General features: G+C 52.6%; 5 protein-coding genes across 5 annotated transcripts; 2 read left to right on the forward strand and 3 right to left on the reverse strand.

Annotated features, from left to right (window-relative positions):
* Window positions 1–686: 686 nt before the first annotated feature.
* Window positions 687–2,507, forward strand: CTRU02_200897 (alpha-glucosidase; the record flags this gene model as incomplete). Its single annotated transcript, XM_036718911.1, has 1 exon — window positions 687–2,507. One exon carries the CDS (start codon window positions 687–689, stop codon window positions 2,505–2,507), a length of 1,821 nt encoding a protein of 606 aa, XP_036589911.1.
* Window positions 2,508–3,831: 1,324 nt separating this feature from the next.
* CTRU02_200898 (gdp-mannose pyrophosphorylase) lies at window positions 3,832–5,381 on the reverse strand (the record flags this gene model as incomplete). The annotated part of the gene is made up of 3 exons (XM_036718912.1): window positions 3,832–3,858; window positions 3,911–5,149; window positions 5,316–5,381. 3 exons carry the CDS (start codon window positions 5,379–5,381, stop codon window positions 3,832–3,834), a joined length of 1,332 nt encoding a protein of 443 aa, XP_036589912.1.
* Window positions 5,382–6,907: 1,526 nt separating this feature from the next.
* On the forward strand, window positions 6,908–9,858 carry CTRU02_200899 (dynamin family protein; the record flags this gene model as incomplete). The annotated part of the gene is made up of 3 exons (XM_036718913.1): window positions 6,908–7,085; window positions 7,136–8,384; window positions 8,436–9,858. The coding sequence occupies 3 exons, from the start codon at window positions 6,908–6,910 to the stop codon at window positions 9,856–9,858; spliced, it is 2,850 nt and encodes a 949-aa protein (XP_036589913.1).
* Window positions 9,859–10,415: 557 nt separating this feature from the next.
* Window positions 10,416–14,885, reverse strand: CTRU02_200900 (reverse transcriptase domain protein; the record flags this gene model as incomplete). The annotated part of the gene is made up of 1 exon (XM_036718914.2): window positions 10,416–14,885. One exon carries the CDS (start codon window positions 14,883–14,885, stop codon window positions 10,416–10,418), a length of 4,470 nt encoding a protein of 1,489 aa, XP_036589914.2.
* A 455-nt stretch (window positions 14,886–15,340) lies between these two features.
* CTRU02_200901 (uncharacterized protein) lies at window positions 15,341–15,511 on the reverse strand (the record flags this gene model as incomplete). Its single annotated transcript, XM_036718915.1, has 1 exon — window positions 15,341–15,511. The coding sequence occupies one exon, from the start codon at window positions 15,509–15,511 to the stop codon at window positions 15,341–15,343; it is 171 nt and encodes a 56-aa protein (XP_036589915.1).
* Window positions 15,512–19,447: the final 3,936 nt, after the last annotated feature.

A 19,447-nucleotide genomic window follows, 5' to 3' on the forward strand; every position in this document is an offset into this window, starting at 1 on the left:
CAATGTACGCCCGCATCTTAGCCTCCGCGTCTCCGCCTTTTCTCCAGCCCTCCAACATCCCACCCACATTTGTCTTTGTCTCTGTCCCTTCTCGCATTGAGCATGGATGGAGGAGGGTCCGAAGGGGGTGGAGGAGTTTGCGGGCGGCCACGGCGGCGCAACAGGAGTGAGGCGGGGAAAAAGGTCACCGCCTGGTTGATTCCGAATCCCCACTGAGATTGGATAACATTTTACTAACTCCTCCGGACTCAACCGACGCATCTCCTTCTCACTTTCACGGCCCTTTTGCGGAGCGATTCCCACGAGGGGTAACCTGCTTCATGCAACCGGAATCGCGCAAACGCTCTTCTCCCCACGCCTCGTTTGATCTCTTGGGGCTATTTTCCCACTTTCTGCTGCATAACCCGCCATGCTGTCACGCTATTATTTTCGCTGTTGCCGCTGATCGCGGGACTTGCTATTCCGCCTGCCGCTTTGTCTTTCCGAGGTAGTCTGGTCAAAATGCCATTCTCTCCCAGCGCGTCTGATCTTTGACGTCGGATCTCATCTTCCCACACCTTTCCCTCGCCACTCTCTTTCAACCCATCCCATCTTTTCTCTTCCCCCCTCTCCTTCTCCCATCTCTCTGTAACAGTCTACCACATTACAGCGTGGCTTGACAGAGGCAAAGGATAGACCGACACAATATGGGATCTCTCGTCTGGGATGACGAGAACCGCTGGGTAGGCAAGCAGCCCTGGTGGAAGGATGCGACCTTCTACCAAGTCTACCCGGCCAGCTTCAAGGACTCGGACGGTGACGGTTGGGGCGATCTGCCCGGCCTCATCTCTGAGGTCGACTATCTCCATGACCTCGGCGTCGATGTGGTCTGGGTGTCCCCCATCTTCGAGAGCCCCCAGGCCGACATGGGATATGACGTCTCCGACTACCAAAAGATCTATGCCCCCTACGGTACCGTTGAAGATGTCGACACCCTCCTCCAAGAATGCCACAAGCGCGGCATGAAGGTCATCCTCGACCTTGTGGTCAACCATACATCCGTCGAGCACGACTGGTTCAAGCAGTCGCGGTCGTCAAAGGACAACCCGAAGCGAGACTGGTACATCTGGAAGCCCGCCCGCTACGACGCCGACGGCGTGAGGCATCCGCCGACCAATTGGCGCGGTTACTTTGCCGGTCCGACCTGGACCTGGGACGAGCACACGCAGGAGTACTACCTGCACCTGTACGCCCCCGACCAGCCCGACCTGAACTGGGAAAACGACGAGTGCCGCGAGGCCATTTACGAGGACACCATGCGCTTCTGGCTCGAGCGCGGCGTTGACGGGTTCCGCATCGACACCGTGAACAAGTACTCCAAGCGGACCGACTACGTCGACGCACCAATCACCGACCCCAGCTCGCCGCACCAGCCCGCGCCCGAGATGTGGTGCAACGGCCCGCGCATCCACGAGTTCATCCGCGAGATGAACCGCAAGGCCCTGGCGCCCTACAACGCCGTCTCCGTGGGCGAGCTTTCCCTGACGCCGCACCCGTCGCAGGTGATCCCTTACGTCTCGGCGGCAGCCAAGGAGCTCGACATGGTGTTTGAGTTCTCCGTCATCCGCCTCGGCAACGGCAACGGGTTCGGCGGCAAGTACCTGTACCAGCCGTTCCCGCTGTCCACGCTCAAGAGCTACACGGCGACCTGGCAGTCCTTCATCGAGGGGACGGACGCGTGGGCGACGGCCTTTTGCGAGAACCACGACAACGGGCGCGCCGTGTCGCGGTTCGGCGACGACTCGACGCCGGAGCTCTGGCGCGCCTCCGCCAAGACCATCGCCGTCTGGCAGGCCACCATGTCCGGCACGCTGTTCCTGTACCAGGGCCAGGAGATCGGCATGACCAACATGCCCGCCGGCTGGGGCATCGAGGAGTACAAGGACATCGAGAGCGGCAACTTCTACGCCGAGGCCGTCGAGTCGGGAGACCGGGAGCGCATCGAGAAGACCATGGCCGGCCTGCGGATCCTCGCCAGAGACCACTCGCGGATACCCTTCCAGTGGGACGACAGCCCCAACGCCGGGTTCACGAGGGAGGGCGCGAAGCCGTGGATGAGGGTGCACGACGACTACAAGGCCATCAACGCCGCCAAGCAGCGCGGCGACCCGGATTCGATCCTCGAGTTTTACAAGTCGGTGCTCAAGATGAGGAGAGCGCACCGCGACATTTTTGTGTTCGGCTCGCATAAGCTGTTGGACCCGGAGAACGAGCGGACGTGGATCATCCTGAAGGAGAGCGCCGCGCCGGTTAATGGACGGGACGGGGTTAGACGCCGGGCGCTGGTTGTGATGAACTTTTCCAAGGAGGAGGAGGAGACGGCGGGAGATGTGCCGGCGATGCTCGGCTGCGACGCCGGCGAGGTGAGGTTGCTCGTCGGCACGCGGGAGGGCGGGGAGGTCGTCAAGGGGGTTGCGCCCGCGCTGAGAGGGTGGGAGGCGAGAGTGTATACCAATTTCGAGATTTAGATATGATACCCTGATGGCCTATAGAAAGGTTGGGGTACAGAGATACGGGTCTTCTAATGACATTGTACGTTTGATGGTATGATACTACTGTTTGGAGCTTTATGGTGTGGCCTAAGTAATATAGTTCATAAAACAAATGGCGTTCCATATAAGTTGTGGTCAAGTTCACTCATCGAGTTGTTCTGGCCAGTTTTGCATTGGGGCATGGAAAATAATGTCTTCTCAGATGTAGCGGGGTCTTGGGATGCAGAATGGGGTGGTCATTCCGTTGTATCCGAGATTGTCTGTAATAGCTCTCACCCTAGCCACCCGTTTCAGGAATGGAAGTATGGATGTTGTGAGAGACAACCTAAGAAGGCGTAAAACAATTCCATCCCACATTTTCTAATTGGCTGTTTCTGATGGTGCTGGTCATTAGTCTTGAACAACATGTAATGCTCACAAAGGATCAGCTTTACTGTTCCCGATTATGCTCCTGCAAGAACCACGTCAAATCGGCATTCCACATGGTTTTTCGCCAGACCTTGTGGTATTAATGAGTTTGAATGCCCAGATTTCTTTGGATATTTAAACGCTGTCTAGGGCCGTAAACGTGGCAGGACATTCAAGTATGGCTCATGATTTACATATTGCTGGGTTCTGAAAACATGATTGACCTCAGGATTCTCACGTCGAGAACGTGAGGCGACAAAGAGAAACCACAAAAAAAGGATAAGGTCTTTGGAAGTGGCAAGTGTATCAAAGAGCCAGACGTGGTCGGGAAGATCTACGGAAGACATATAAGGGGTTTAGATATCTGCTATGTGTGCTCACTCTGCTCTCTAGATGCTGGTAACTGGTGATCTTTCAATCTTCACGCAACTCACCCAAAAAAATAATAAAGAAGAAAAACAGATATTGTTCACTTCCTCTCTGTTATTTGATGCATAGTTACTTGTAGCCTCGATAAGGTGCTGACCAACCATTCCTCGGCCACGTGATTCCTTGACCGTTGCACACCGGAATGTGTGTCACGGCAAGACAAGCCAGGCTAAGACAGCTTTCGCAGAGAATCTAAATCACATATTTCAAAACACTAGACACTGATTCACGTTTGTTGTAGGAAAAATATTGGCATAATCAACCCCATCTGGGTATTCTCTTTCACCACTAGTCTTGATTTTCTGTCTCAAAGAATCTGATTTTGCTGAATTCGATTGCTTTTTGTTACCAAAGACGCATGCATATATGAAGAATGGAGTTCTATCCGACCCCAGTGCAATTCTCTTCATCATTACGTCGTCCCGTCTCCCCGGCGCACCCAACATATCCCCAAAGACCTGGCTTACATGATGACCTCGTTCGCAACGTCCTGCGTAATCATTAGTAACTCGTCCAAACCCAAACTTGAAACTTGTACTCACCCGCTTCAACTCCTTGAACGGCAAGCAGACGCAGTTCTGCACGCGAACCTCATCGCCGACGCCGCAGTCCTTGCCCAGGATGGTGATACTCTGGACCTTGACGCCGTTCTTGATGATGCTAGTGGTGTGGCTGCCGACGGGTGTGGGGGTACCCTCAACACGAGCCCAGGCGCCGACGCGGCTGCCCCAGCCGATGATGGAGTACAAGACACAGGCGTCGTGCTTGATCTCCGAGTCCTCGAGGACGATAGACTCCTTGATACGGGCACCGGGGCCGACGTGGACACGGGGTCCGATGGACACGTTGGGGCCCAGCTTGGCAGTGGGATCGACGTGGGCAGTAGGGTGGATGAAGACGGGAGCAATAATGTTGGCGCTGGGCTCAGCGAGCTCCTTGGAGCCACTCTGCCAGGCCTTTTGCAGGTAAAGCGCATTGGCGGGAACAGCGGAGCCGGCAGTCTTGATCTGGCGCCAGAAATCCTTGGTCTCGTATACGAAGAAGTGCTTCGTGTCGGCGAGGTCACCAAGAATGTCTTGCTCAAGGCGAATGACCTCGTTCTTGCGCTCTTCGTCGTCATCATTCAGGATGAAGCTGTTCTCGAGGTTCTCGGAGCTGGGATAGGAGACCAGACGGGAGGGGCGGTCGGTGCGGCGCTTGATGGCGGTTCTAATAGAGGGGAAGATGGCATCGGTGGAGAAGAGGTAGACACCACAGTTGATGAGGTTGCTGATTTGCGACTCGGGCTTCTCGACGTAGTGAAGAACACGGCGGGTGTGGGCGTCACTGACGATGCAACCAAAGTTGGAAGCGGCGTCGTTGGAGACACGGGTGCCGAGAATGATGGCCTCGGCGCTCTTGTCATAATAGAGCTGCAGCATCTCGTGCAGGGGGAAGGAGCAGCAGACATCGGCATTCAGGACGAAAAGGCGCTCAGGGCGACCCTTGAGAATGGCATCGCGGAAATGGTAGAGACCTCCGGCAGTGCCCAAGGCCTCGTACTCGCGCAGGTACTTGATGGAGAGGTTGGGGAACTCATTGGTGGCATCCTTGATGAAGTCACGGAAGACGGACTCCTCGTAGTAACCGATGATGAGGACCTCGGTGATCTCCTTGCCGGGGACACGCTCGATCGCTGTAAGGCAGTGCCAGATGATGGGGTGGCCGGCGACTTCGAAGAGGGGCTTGGGAACGTCGAGGGAAAGAGGACGGAATCGAGTGCCTCTGGAAGGACCACCGACCTGGAAGTTTAGAAAGCCATGGTTAGCTTGCGACAGTTCCGTTTGCAGAAGGTGATGGTGGTTAGGAGGAAACGAGGGGGGAGGAGGGAAGCGAGCCTGGGCCGAGGGCGGGGGGAATTGGAGATGATTCCGCCGCAAACTGAATGGATGCGAAAGGTGCTCATACCAGGATAACGGCCTTGGTGGCGCCCTCTTGAGAGGTCTTTGCTCGGTAGGGGACCTGCAGCGACATGTTTGCGCGGGACGAGATTCGGGTGGTGGTGGTGAGGTTGAAAGTGAAAGAGCAAAGTCGCCAATTTGCAACGTCACCGCCTCGTGGATTTCGAGGACCCCCCTGAGAAGTTCACCTTGACGAGCAGCTCAGCTGGTCTGGCAGGTCTGCTGGTCCAGACTAGGAATAATTTACAGTGTAGGCGATGCTTGTATGCAGGGGTCTATGTGGCTCGTGTCGGTTCGGCTTGTGGCGGCGGGGACCCTCGTACTGTTAGCGGGGGACTATTGGGCAATAATGATAAGCCATTGGAAACGTAGCTGATAAGAGGTATTCCCTAACTGCAAAAGGCCCCGGTGCGGGGAGGAAGGACCCCTTAAGATGACAGACACGAGCCTCAGCAACTGCACAAGTTTGCATAGGCACCACATGTGATGAGCTCAGCACCTCATTCGTGTCCCTACCAAGACTCATAATCGTAGTACCTTTTTTCTTTTTCAGCGTCTTGCGGTTGTTTGGCTCCATCCAGAAGTTGATGTATGTGTCCTATACCTGTTTACGGAGTATTTATGAAACTACCTACGTATGCATAACCCCACTGTTCATATTCTGATCTCATCCCCAAACCCAGTCGCGCGTCGAGTCGACAAAGCATTCTGATGTGTAAGTCTGACGACAATCCTCCAATACCCTTCAAAAAGGCACCGGAGATCTATGCACTTTACGCGTAGCACAGGTATGCAACCGTGTCGGAGCGTGTCTACCAGTCAAAGACGCGACAGGGGATGCCTGAAAAGCAATATCTGTGACTTTTCTGACTAGGTGATACTTCACGCCTTGCCCGCAAATTTTGGTAGGCTGATGTGCAACCTGGGGAGTTTTGCCAGGTACCAAACCGCGTCTCTCAGGGGATCGCCACGGCCAAAGCTCCACTGCCAACCACTCCAGTCCATCCCTGAGCTCTTTAAGAATCCTTGCTCGCTAAACTCCAACGATGCACCTCGTTTGCTCCATTTCGCAATAATGCCTGCTACGCAGTACAAGTGCCACTTATATGTATCACCAAAACATCGTACATTGCATCGATAGAATCTTTTAAAAACTTCTCAATGTCTTCTAAGTGACTCTGAAAGACCGGTGCAAAGTTTAAAACAGCTCTTTGAAGCTGTTTGTAGCCAAAACTAGAACAGGCAGCAACACCTTCAAAGTCCTGCCTAACACTTACAACCAGTTCAAAGAGTGTCCCTGGAGCGTGGGACCGCAGGTTGCTATGGTCAACGTAAACGAGGAAAGAGCTCTTAAAGCTTTGCTCCCCAAGCTCCTTCCTCCGTCGCCTTGGACTTGAGCTTCAGTTTCTGTCACCACCTCTCACCTCACCTTTTATTCATCTTCGTTGCCTAATTGGGTCGTTACGATCACCGTCCGACCCTTTTGTCACTCTTTAAATCCCTTCAACCGCCCAATTGATCTTTCTCTCTACTCTCTTACTCTCTCTCTCTCTCTCTGACCCACATCCCCAAAGCCTCACTTGCAACATCTTGCCCAACATGACCAAGGCAAGAGCTCAGCGAGGTATCAAGGCAGAGCCAGGAGCTCATCAAATGGAGAAACCATCTCCAACTCCTACTCTCACAAACACCTACAACGAAAGTCCTGTTCAGCAGCAACAGCCCAGCTCTGTTGCTTCCGCCGAAGCTAATCAGCCCTTTCCCCGATCTGATGCTCGTATGTTTTACCTTCTCGGGTTCCCTTTTCAGATATCTAACGCTTAAAAGCTCCTCCTTCTTATAGAGGACCAACAACCCTTCCTGCCCGCTCAGTTCGGACAGCCATGACCAACCCGACTGTTGATGACAGTGAAGCCCCTGTCCTTATGCAGCTTAGGAACCGCGAAATGGATACACCTGTTGATCCCGTCGGAAACGACTCATCCTTCTTCGATGGCTCTTTCCGCGACATCGGTGCCAAGGTCAAGGTTTTCAACGACACCCTCGGTGAGCTCCAGCAACTGGGCGTCTCTCATGACGTCCCTCTTCCCCAGTTGGTCTTGGTTGGCGATCAGTCTGCTGGCAAGTCCAGTCTCATGTCTGGCCTCGCTGGCCTCAATCTTCCTCGCAGCGAAGGTGTCTGCACTCGTTGTCCTATTCATATTCGCGTTTCCCGCAGCGCCGCGAGAGATCGAGGTGGCCCTGAATGGTCTTGCCGCGTCTCGCTCCAGCAAGATTACACCTTCCGGCCACCTGGTGATCACGAAATTACTAAGGCAGATGTCACCGCAGAGAACCGTTTCCCTCCCTGGGTAAAGCAGCCGCGTGTGGTCAAGGAATTCATGACTATCTACGATCAGCAAGACATCGACACTGTCCTGAGATGGGCTCAGGTCGCCATATTGAATCATGACCAGAACCATGAGCTCTATGTTCCCGGCCACGGAGCCATCGCGAAGACTTGTCTGCTAGACCAACAGGCCGAGCATACGGCAGCAAAGTTTAGTCCTAATACTGTTGCCCTGGAAATCAAGGGGCCTGACTTGCCCGACCTGTCTTTCTATGACATGCCTGGCATTTTCAGGAACTCGGCCCGAGAGGAGGATGAGTATCTAGTTTCTGTCGTTGAGAATTTGGCCCGCGAATACATCTCCCACGCAGGCGCCCTCATTATCTGGGCCGTTCCAATGAACGTCGATCCGGAGACTTCTTCGACATTGTCCATCATTCGCGACCTAAAGGCTCAGAATCGGACCATCGGAGTCATGACCAAGGCAGATCTTTTGCCTGAAGGAAACCATGCTCAATGGCTCTCCATGTTGCGCGGTGAGCGCCACCGGATTGGGCACGAATTCTTCATCACTTCACGCCCTGCTGGTAAAGATCTTCAAGAACAGCAGCGATGGGAGGAAGCTTTCCTTCACCAGGATGCTAGTGAACGGTGGCCGGAAGTCTTCCATCCCTTCCGCGAGAGATGTGGTGTCGAGAAGCTCAAAACGGCACTTTCTGAGAAGCTAGGCAAGGAGTTCGCCAAGAAGTAAGTGACCTCTTCCAAGCTTTGCTCTTAACTTATACTAACTCTTGGCAGCTTGCCTTCCATCAAGCAGAAGGTTCTGACGCGACTTCGTGAAGTTGAACACCAACTAGGTACCCTTCCAGAGCTGCCCGACAATGTGGAGTTGGAGGTCAGAAAGAGCTTGATGGCTTTTTCCACTATTGTCAAAGAAACGCTTCGTGGAAGAGGCTTTTCCGCTAACTACGGAAGCCTCTCGGATGCTTTCTGTGACTGCATCTTGCAGATGAAGCCCAAGTTTGTCCTGAAGGACAAATCTGACATTCCTGTCCTGGAGATTTCTGACGACGAGGACGATTCGGCCAGTGCTACTAGTATGACGCCTGGTAATAGGAAGCGTGGTGCCAACGGACTAGGCATTTCTAGTGCGAAAAGACCTCGACCTTCCGTCAATGGTGGATCGTTTTCGGCTTCAGTTAAGACAGAAGATGGTGGTTCCGCACCTTCGACGCCATCTCGTCGAAGGCCGATGCAGCCGTCGCCCCTGGCTCGTCCGTTCCAGCAATACGCTAACTACGGAGCTGGCTTCAGGACGCTGCGCCAGATCAGCGACAACATCAAGTCGAAGACCAAGGCTGGAATGCCTAATATCGTGCCTGATGAGGTTTATGAGGATTTGTGCAAGCAGTCTGTGAAGGCTTGGAATCAACCAATGGGAACATTTCTCCAGGAAACCATGACACGTTTGCAGAACATCATTGACTATGCTTTGGACCAAGCTTTTGAATCTTTGAAGAGGCGTTTGGTTTACAAGGAGTCCAAGAATCACATGAACCGGTTCTTGGCGGAACGTCGTGAAGAGGCGTTGAAATTCCTCGAGGATATCTACGAGATGGAAACCTTTCAACTTTTCACAGTCAGCAAAAAAGCCTTTGAGGAATACGAGCGTTCCGAGAGCAGAGTGCTAACGCGCTACCGCCATGTTATGCGCTGGCGGGCGTTCTCCGGAGAAGTGTCCGAATTCCATGACTGGGATAAAATGACACTGGACCAGCGCATGTCAGAAGAGAAGAAGCATAACAATGAGCTGGCAAAGATGGGACCGGACTCCTTCGACAAGGAGCTGAAGGTTGCCGCCTATGTTCGTGGATATTACATGCTTTCTGCTCTACGCTTTTCCGATTCAGTCTGCCTCTCGATAACCTCGCGTATGATGCCAAAGATCGTGCAGGACCTTGACTTCTTTCTTGAAAAGCAACTTGGGCTGGTGGGCCCGAATGATGGCACTATCTTCTCTCGTCTGATGGAGGAAGACGATGAGACCGCTCAGAAGAGGGAGCGACTCAAGGGCGAACTTCAGAAGTTTAAGAAGGCTTTGGACTCCATCACGATCAATGATTTGGACGCCGTCTCTGGATCGTCCTCGCAGGACACCACTCCTTATGAGTCGTACGAGGACTCGATTGCCGAAGACATGGACCTCGATTCATCCGTCTAGAGCGTCAATGTCTGACAAACGGCTGGTTTTCTTTTGTTTATGTGTATTGGTTTTTTTTTATGGACTGAGCAGCATGGCCCACCTCGGCTTAGGTGGTTCGAAAGTCTCGTTTGGGATGGTATAGGCACTTAAGATTGTTGAGTGTGACAGTTTTGCCTATGGAATCGTTACGGAAAGGAACTGGAAGAGGTTATCAGCTGTTGTGGGCGAAACCAGCACAGAACGCTCAGAATGGGAAAAGTGGTGTTGTTGGTTGGAAGAACTAACTAACTGGCTAGAGGGCTGTGGAGGCTGGCTAAGACCAGTGGTGGCGGCCGTCAGCCCACGTGACGGGCCGGCGAGGCCTGCCACCCACACCCCCTCTCAGACTCCTCAGCGAAAAAGCAGTAGAATAATAGGAAATGCAGGAAAAGTCCCAAATCCTCCAAATCCGAGGAGTTCTCAACTATTAGAAAACTCGGTCAATTACCGGTTAAACCTGGCCAATAGGAGGCCGTGAAATCCTCCGAATCCCGAAGTCTCAATATCAATAGTCCCACAGTCTCAAAATCCCCCTCTCAATCCAATCCCTCCGCCATGCCCAACAAACGAACGAATTCCTTGTGTTTGACCGCAACCAGTGGCTTCGTGAGTCCATCGGCGGCCATATCAGCGCCCTTGATGAGTCGGAGTTCGATGCTTTTCGCAGTGTGAACCTCCTGTATGATCCATTTGTATCGGACATCGATGTGGCGGGTTCGTGCCTCGTTGAGTGGGTTCATGACGTTGTCGTAGCCGTTGGCACTGTCAGTGAACATGATAGTAGGCGTGGTGATGGGTTTGCCGAGCAGTTGGGAGAGGCAACGTCTGATCCACTTCACAGCAATTGCCGTAGGTGTGAGATTGATGAATTCAGCCTCCGTGGTGCTCAAAGTCACGAAAGTCTGTTTCTTTGACTTCCAAGCAATCGGCGCACCAGCGAGGAAGACGACGTAACCACCTGTCGAGACTCGTGATGGCTTGTTGTCAGCGAAAGAGGCATCTGCAGCAGCGTAGAGCCCCAACTCGTTGATCGTGGGGATGCCTCCAAGTACAATACCGAGATAAACGGTGCCCTTGAGGTATCGGAATAAGTGCTTAATAGCACGAAGATGGGCCTTAGAAGGCCCTGAATTCGCCTGTGACAATTTACTGACGGTGTAGGCCATGTCAACGCGAGTTCCAGCCACCAGGAAGTTAAGGCAGCCGGTTTGTTCGATGTAAAGTTGTTGTTCGTCAAGCGAGCACTCGTTCTTGTCCCAGGTGACGGGCAGATCGTCAGTGGTCGCCATAGGCGTCTTGACAGCACTCAAACCATCAAAGTCGAATCGTTGAAGCACTGCTTTTGCGTACTTGGCTTGGGAAACGAAAATCTTACCGGCAGCTCTGTCGCGTTCAATCTGGAAACCGAGAAAATCGGTAGCCTCGCCGAGGTCTTTAAGAGAACAGACCTTCTCGAGGAGACGACGAACTTCCATCATGACTTGCTTGTTGGGAGCGGCGATGGCGTTGTCGTCGACGTACATAAGAACGTACGCTTTAATCTTGTGATTGACGAAGAGACAAACCTCCCCATCAACAGCAGTGAAGCCAATTCGTTCCATTTCACCCTTGATAAGTCGAAACCACCAAAGTGGTGATTTTCTCAATCCATAGAGTGCCTTGTGGAGCAGCCAAACCTTGTTGTCTGCAGTGGCGTAGCCAGCGGGGGGCCGGACGTACACCTTAACCCCCTCTGGAATCGAGGCGGCTAGGAAAGCAGTGTCGAAATCATATACTTCGTATTCAAGATCGAGAAGTGCGACAACTGCGAAGAAAAGGCGGGTTGCGGTGGCAGAGGCAACTGCAGCGTAAACCTCTTGCGATGACCAGTCACCTTTCTCGTGGTTTCCACAAACCACATATCGGGCCTTGTAGCGCACGATTTCGTTGTTTTTGTTGGTTTTGATGTCACATACCCACTTGCCGGGCAGGACTTTAGCGTCACGTGGTGGGTAAACGACTTCGTAAACCCCCTTTTCCGTGAATTGAGTCATCTCTCGTTCGAAGGCTTGTTCCCACTGGGGCCACTGTGGGCTCTTCTGCGCCTCACGGTAGGACTTCGGGATCACCACGCCGTCGGGTAGGACTTTCGAAAGGGCAGTAGCAGAAAGCACGCTGGGAGAGAATTGACGAGAAGTTAGTGAAGCTGGAATGTCAGCAGATAGAAAAGTCTTTTTAGCATAGGAGCGTACGCCACTGGCGGCTCGGTAAGGACCAGGTGGTCGCTGGGCTGAGGCGCGGCGAGGTCGAGAGGACTCTGCCGGTTGACTCGTTGCTTCCTCAACAATCGTGGAGAGGGAATCAGGGTCCTGGTGATCAGTTTCCATTGTTTCCACGGAAGCGACGAATTCGTCATCATTCAATTCGTTAGTAATGCTGTCACGAGGTGTAGCAGTGGTCTCCAACAGGTTCTCTGGTGGCGGAGACATGAGATGTGTATCAGTGGGTGCCATCGCTTTTTCAACGATGGTCTCATCTGGTTTGGGATCACCAGTCACGGGTTTTTCACCTTCAATAGGCTTCTGACGGATGGTGTACTGGATGATGATATCTGGTTCGACAAACGCAGCATCATGTTCAATTTCATCAATGTTGGGTGTGCCAGTAGTTGGAGGCAACACTGTCTTGTGCGGTTCCTCACGAAATCGAACATCTCTGCAGCGAATAACCTCCTTTCGATCAGGCAGGTAAACGTAGTAAATGTGGCCACGAAGAGAACCGTAACCGACGAGGAATCCCTTGATTGCTCGTGGTTCCATCTTGGCAGAGCGCATAGGGCGTCGAGGGCCCTTCTTGTGTACGTAGGCAGCACAGCCAAACGTTCGGAGATGTTCAATGTGGGGGGCCTCACGTTCAGCAGCCAAGTTCAGCTCTCTCGCCATGATCTCGTGAGGGCTCAAGTTACCCTTGGAGGGTGTGGGCAAGAGGTTGAGAATCTGAGTCACCGAATCGATGCTGTAATCCCACAGTTCCTCTGGAAGGGACATGTCAATCAGCTGTGTCCGGGCGCCTTCGACGATGGTACGACCAGCACGCTCAATAGTACCGTTCATGGAAGGCGTGTAGGCAATAGTCGTGTTGTGGCGAGTACCCTCGAAGTAGGGGTCGTTGAAAACCTTGATTAGCTCGGGAGCATTGTCAGAAACCCAAACCTTGGGCTTGAGGCCGGTGAGACTGTAGAATTCAGTATCCCATTTCTTGATAGCTGCCAGGATGGTGGCAAACTTGTGGTTGGGCAGAAAAACAACCCAGTGGTAACCACTATACTTATCCATGAGGTGTAGAACCTGACGGTTCCCTTTTGTTGATAGGGGAAGAACACCAACGAGATCAAGGTGAATTTCATCGCCAATACTCGTAAGTGGAAGTGGGTGGTCTCGACTAATCCGTTCAGTGGATTTGCTGAGATGGCAAGACTCACAGAAGAAAGCGTCAATTTCTGACGTTGTGAACCGAATGCCAACACGGCGGCAAGCCTCCACAACACGTGATGGGTGGGCGTGAACCAGCCGGCGGTGCATCAGTTCAAGAGACGGTCGCTGGGTAGCCCGGAAGGCGGCGAGGCTGATAGCAATATCTCGAGGCACGTGATTTCCAGTATCATGAGTCTCAACGACGCAGACGTCAGAAACCCAATGAACTTTGGCAAGGGAAGTGCGCTGTGTCACGTGTATGAGGCTTGAGGTCTGCCAATCATATTCCACGTGATCACGACGAAGTTTTCCAGGGCTCAGTAAGTTGGCTGGGCTGGAAGGGTTGTACTCAACGTTGTGAAGTGTCCAATCGTGAATAACGTCAGGGTTGGTGGGGTCTTGGGTCTGGAAGAAGACGGTGCCCACGCCAAGTGACCGGACTGGGGCGCCGGAGGCAGAAGTGGAAGGTGTCAAATCGCTCTTTTCAGCGTACTTGACGAAATATCGCAAGTTGTTGAAGGTTGAAGTAGTACAACCAGAATCGAGAACGATATCGTCTCGGGTGATGAGGTCATCGCGGGCAGCAGTGAAAACTGCTGGGCTGGCGATGGAGGCAAGGGCAGACTGACCCAAGATGGCAGGTGACGCTCTGACAACAGTCTGGCGGGTGCCATCAACAGAAGTAGGCTGATCCCAGCGGCAGCGATCGCCACACACGTGCTTTCTCGCTTTTTCAATCAACTTATCCCGGTTGACGTAGTGTAGAGGGATGAGATTGGGGTGGGCGACATAGCACTTTGTGGTCTCGTGATCACAGTTGCAGTGGTCGCACTTCTTCTTTTCCTTGGAGGCAGTGACAGTGGAGGTGACGGTGGTGGTGACGGCTGGAGAGGCAGGACCCCCACTGCCAGCAGACTTGCCTCCAGGTGTGTTGCGAATAGTGGCATAACTGCGCTTTTGATCCTCGTCTTGGGCAAGCGTGTAAATCGTATCAGCCACCTCATTCCACGTGGGATGGGTGGCGCCCTTCGATGTGAAATGCTTGTACGTATCGGGAAGTCGGTCCTTAAAGAAGTTAAGGAGGAAAACAGCGAGGAAGGAGTCTGGCAGACGACCGTGAATGGTCTCAATACGCTTTCTGAGGTGGTGACAGCGATTGAGGGCATCGTGAAGAGTCTTGTGATCGTTGGCGGTGGTCTTGGCAAACTCGTCAACAAGGGCAGCTGTGGCGTCTTGTGAGATTCTCGGAATGTGCTTCTCGAGCGCCTGCCACAATTCGTAAGGGTTTCCATCGTCAACCCAACCCGCTGTGCAGAGTCTGTCAAGAACCGATTCGCTGGCGTTCATGAGGAGACCATTCGTGACGTTACGGTTCTTTCTCCATTCCTCTGCAGCGATAGGGTCAGCAGGGCGAGGGACGTCAGTCTCGAGGAATATCTCGAAGTCGTATCCTCGCAGGGTCGCTGTAACAAGCATGCGCCATGTGTTCCAGTTGGATTCACCTTTCAGGCGAGGAAGAGGCGTGAAGACGGTCTTGAAGTCGTTTTGAGACATCTTGAAGTGAAAGTGAGGGTATCACAACAGTGCGGGACAGACTTATAGTCGCACCTCGATCACAGGCGTTTCTCCGAGGCCGCAGCTTTGGAGGCGTGTCTGTACGTTAGATGGCTTACTTTCGCTGCCACCTACGCGTGCTGTTGGATTGTGTAGGAGGGAGAATCTTGCGTAAGAACACGAGAAATGGGTGGAATTGTGAGATCCGACCGTAGAAATACGGTGAATCGAAGGGAAGAATGAATACTCGTAGAAGATACGAGAAACTGATGGGCTGGTTCGAAAAACCGAAGCTGAAATGGTTGAATTCTCGTGAAAAACGAGGAATCGAAGTAAAAGTTGTAGTTGTGACTGAAAAGTCTGTTGTTGACCGTGGTGTTCGTGAAAACCAGTGGGTTGTGGTGGTCGGTCGCGTGCCACGTGATATTCGTGCGCGCCAGGCAGCCAATGTCGCGTCAGAAAGTGAAATTCGTCAGCGAAGAGGAAGGAAAGAAAGCGAGAAAATCGCACAGAAGGGTAAATAAAGCGAATAAAATCGCAAAAATTCGTGAATCAATAGAAAATTGACAGACGAGTAGAATAATGGGTAAAACGACGTTATTCCGAAAGAATAACGCTGGGCTCATAACCTGTGGGCGAAACCAGCACAGAACGCTCAGAATGGGAAAAGTGGTGTTGTTGGTTGGAAGAACTAACTAACTGGCTAGAGGGCTGTGGAGGCTGGCTAAGACCAGTGGTGGCGGCCGTCAGCCCACGTGACGGGCCGGCGAGGCCTGCCACCCACAGCTGTTGATAATGTCACGGAAGATGTCAAGCCAGTTGGCGTAATGGAGTTACAGGCCATCGGGAGGATATGGTTTTGCTAGGTCCACTTATCAGAAGGCACCGGAAGTTTTGGGTGTGGCCAAGATACCAGGATTGCAAGTAGATAGCTAAGACAATAGACGCAAAGATGCGTGTCAATCAAGTCAGAATCATAAGAAGAAGCTGTACGTGATTTGATGAGATGTAAAGGTGACAACATCGGGGAGATAGAATGCTGAGGACCAAGCTTCTGACACGGAGCTTTGAGTCCAGACGACTATCGCTCTATGATGGAAGGAGGAAGACAGAGGAAGGAAAGCGTGCGGCGCTGCTTGCCGTGCTACAAGCATGCCTGCTTCATTTCGGACTTTCCCATATGGCGCAGAGTAAATGGGACAAAGAAGGAAGGACTGCTTTGCCACTCCTTGCCTGTTCGTGCTTGCTCGTTCATACAGGAATTTCCTTTTCTACTGCAACATCATTACCCATCCTCGAATTTTCCTCCCCTCACTCACTTTCTGCCCGCCTCGCGACCTCATTTGCAATCCCCCAGAATCCTCCCGCATGGTCAAATCTGCCTTCATCTGCATCGTGTCGTATTGCCCCTTTTCCTCGTCCTGACATGCTCAAGGGCTCCGGTGTTTGGTCGTACCACACCTCGACTTCAGCCGGCTCTGCGGCGCTTCCACAGATCTGGGACCGCTTGAAGGGATGCCATGCTGTATGTCAAGTGTCGCCCTAAGCTAACGATGCTACTGTCATCGGCTAATCTACCTGGCCGCGACCTGACTACACATGACTAGCCGATACGTGCAGCGGGTATTTACAAAAGGAGGGTGCGGTGAGGCAGGTTAAAATCAAGAGGCCAAACACCCTTTGGCATAAAGTGGGATCCCCAGTTGCCGGGATGGCTCTAATACCCAAAAGGTGTTATGGGCTCGCGGGCGTGGGTTGCGTCTAAACTAATGTGGATGGTCCAGAAACACGTTGCTCCCGGGTCTCCGTTCACCTCAATTTAGCGGGCCTGAGGGGTCCACGTCTGTTCCCCGGATTTGGACGCGTCTGTTCATGCTTCCAAAATATCATTATTGGTGGGTCAGGAGACTCTGTCGATCCTGGGGTGGCAAGCTGGAACTGATAGTGATTCGATGTAGAGGCGTATCGAGACGAGATCCCTAGGCTTCCTAATAGGACTGCATTATACAACCCCAACCTAATAGGGCTTATGTTCGTCAAGCATTCAATGCCAATCATTGCAACTCTGCAAGCAACACCAAATAAAATCCAGATCGACATGCTCAGCGAATCGTGGTGAAAAGGAATCGACGGTACGAAAGAGGTTGCCAGACCGACAGACATAGCTGCGGCAATGTCATGGGCTGTCTAAATTGGAAGAAGGATGATCGAGCATCAAGATGGCCTCTTTTCAGCCTAAGTCGCAATTGAGTAACCCCAAGGCCCTCTAGGTATCCATGAATTCTTCTGCCATACACAGCAGGATAACTCGACGTCCCCCCCTTAATGTTTGTACGAAGTAAGCCTCGCAAAATAGGCGTTAACACGAGCGCCTCGCAAGCAGGCGGCAGTAAGATCATCCGAAACGAGCTTGAATCCGATCGCTCTCCAATAAACTAAACCGAGACACGTTCACTGCACATTAGATATACACAAGAATCCCTAGAGTCTGTCACACCTCACGCCGCTGCAACTCTTCAGGCTGTCAGAAGACTAGCTTAATTGGTGCCTGCTCTCACGCGCGACTTGAGCTTGGTTTTTGGGTCCAAATTTCGGTAGACCAGCTCCTAGAGCCGAAGGAACAGACACAGGATCAGAGACGTCTCAGTGCCATAATGCCCTGGAAAAACTATACCTCATTTGTGCTAGACCTAATGTCAGACACAACGATCAGCCCGGGCCTGCATTCCGAGGGGGGCGCTTCCCTAACCACTCTGCGTCGCCGTTGGCGTTCTTTCGGCCAATGCCAAATCTATGCCTGCATGATCACGCGTGGGTGAACGGCACTGGGCCGGTATCTGTCTTGGCTTCTTCTCTGTCGACACGCCTCCCAGATGAGGAGTCTGCTTTTGCCATTTGTAGGCACCACAAGCCCCGGCAAATTGGCATTCAACCGTACATCCTTCAAGCTGGCAATTGTTGGAATGAAGGAGATGAAGCGCACGATTTGCTTACGACCGCCCTTGACATCTTTCGTTTGAAGCTGCGTTTACCATGGATCCATGATTCATCAAGCATTGTCGACCTGGACTAATATGAAGAGGAGGGTACGGCATGCTGCCTATTGGCGACAAACACTGTCAATGACTGCCTTGGTGGTGATCTCTCGGGCAGCACCGCTGCTCTTGGGATTCGGAGGGTGGATCACTGCAAAATCGGGTGGCCGTTCGGGGGCGACATGACAGCAGTTGGTCACGTTCGCCTTTAACAGACGGCATCTATGCCCGATATGGACGACCTGAGAAGAGTCATATTGCAACGCGGAAAACCCGCAAATGACGGTTGCTGATACTTACCGCGATGCATTTCTTGGGTTGCAGAGCATCGCTGTCTTGTCAGCTTCTCTGTTCCAATTCTTTGGGGCGCGCTTCTAATCATGGATCGTACCATGAGTGGTGGCCAGACATGGTACCGAATATTACAAAAACGACGCATCCCAAAATGGCTTCATTAATGACCCAGCCACTGCAGCTCGAATCGGACTACCCATAACAATAAATGGGAACAACCATTGTCGAAGTCACCGACCGCTCAAGGGTCCTGATTCTAGGTGGCTTCGCTTAAGACGCAATGCGCCTCCCACCCGCATGGCCGGACCCAGGCGAGTCCAGTTGTTAAGCTTAGCCCACCACCATCATCAAGTTCATTTGCTCAATAGCCTGGCCAGTTCCTCATAGCCGAAGTCCACCAACGAACGAATTGCAGTCTGCAGGAGCCTCCCCTAAGGCCCCACGTTTCGAATGCTCACACACTCCGGCGCCATCCTCAGCACATCCCATCTCTCTCTCGATCAGCCTTTCCCTTTTACGCATCTCCTCAGTTGTCTGGCCAATGGATGTTCGATGGTTAAATGGAATGGCCTTTTGCCGGCCTTTTTTTCCAGACGGCCCTTCTAGCGAAGCCACTTGTATCCCGGATTAGGTTCACACCTGAACCGCATGCTCGCCAGGGCTAGACAGGGCTGTTGGACCGTCTTTTGGTACGCTAATTCCTTGTAGTTCTCATGCGTGGGCTCTCTTGGTTCTCGATCACACAAGCCTTGGTTGAAGCTTACTCATGTTAAGTCTCTGGGCACATGGAGCGCCTGCCCTTCATTCGTTGCCACTCTGCCTCATACCAAGTCCAGTAGGGCATCTCGTGCGCTCGAATGCCGAGAACAACTTTGGATCTAGCTGTTGCTAGGTCTATGTGCACAAAAACGAGTACTTACGAACAATGTTCTTGATATACAGGCTTTGGTCTCTAGTGTTGTGTCGGCATTGGCAGACTGTGTGGTAACAGGCAGGGGCGTATGCTACGGCAGACTCTTATTTCAAATCACCATAGCAGAAACGTCGTTTGGCTTTGCATTACTAAATGCCTGGCTTCCAAGGATGAACCGGCGGACCGGAGATGCCTGTTCACGGCACCAACACCCGATACTTGCGCTGAAGGTTGGATTCGATTAGGGCTGCAAAAGTCAAGAAGTCATTGTGACTGCAGAATCGTTTTGGGTATTCTTCGATCGAACAAGCGCAGCTGGC

Source organism: Colletotrichum truncatum (genome assembly GCF_014235925.2).
Source record: "Colletotrichum truncatum strain CMES1059 chromosome Unknown Contig_0001, whole genome shotgun sequence".
Classification (NCBI taxonomy): Eukaryota; Fungi; Ascomycota; class Sordariomycetes; order Glomerellales; family Glomerellaceae; genus Colletotrichum; species Colletotrichum truncatum.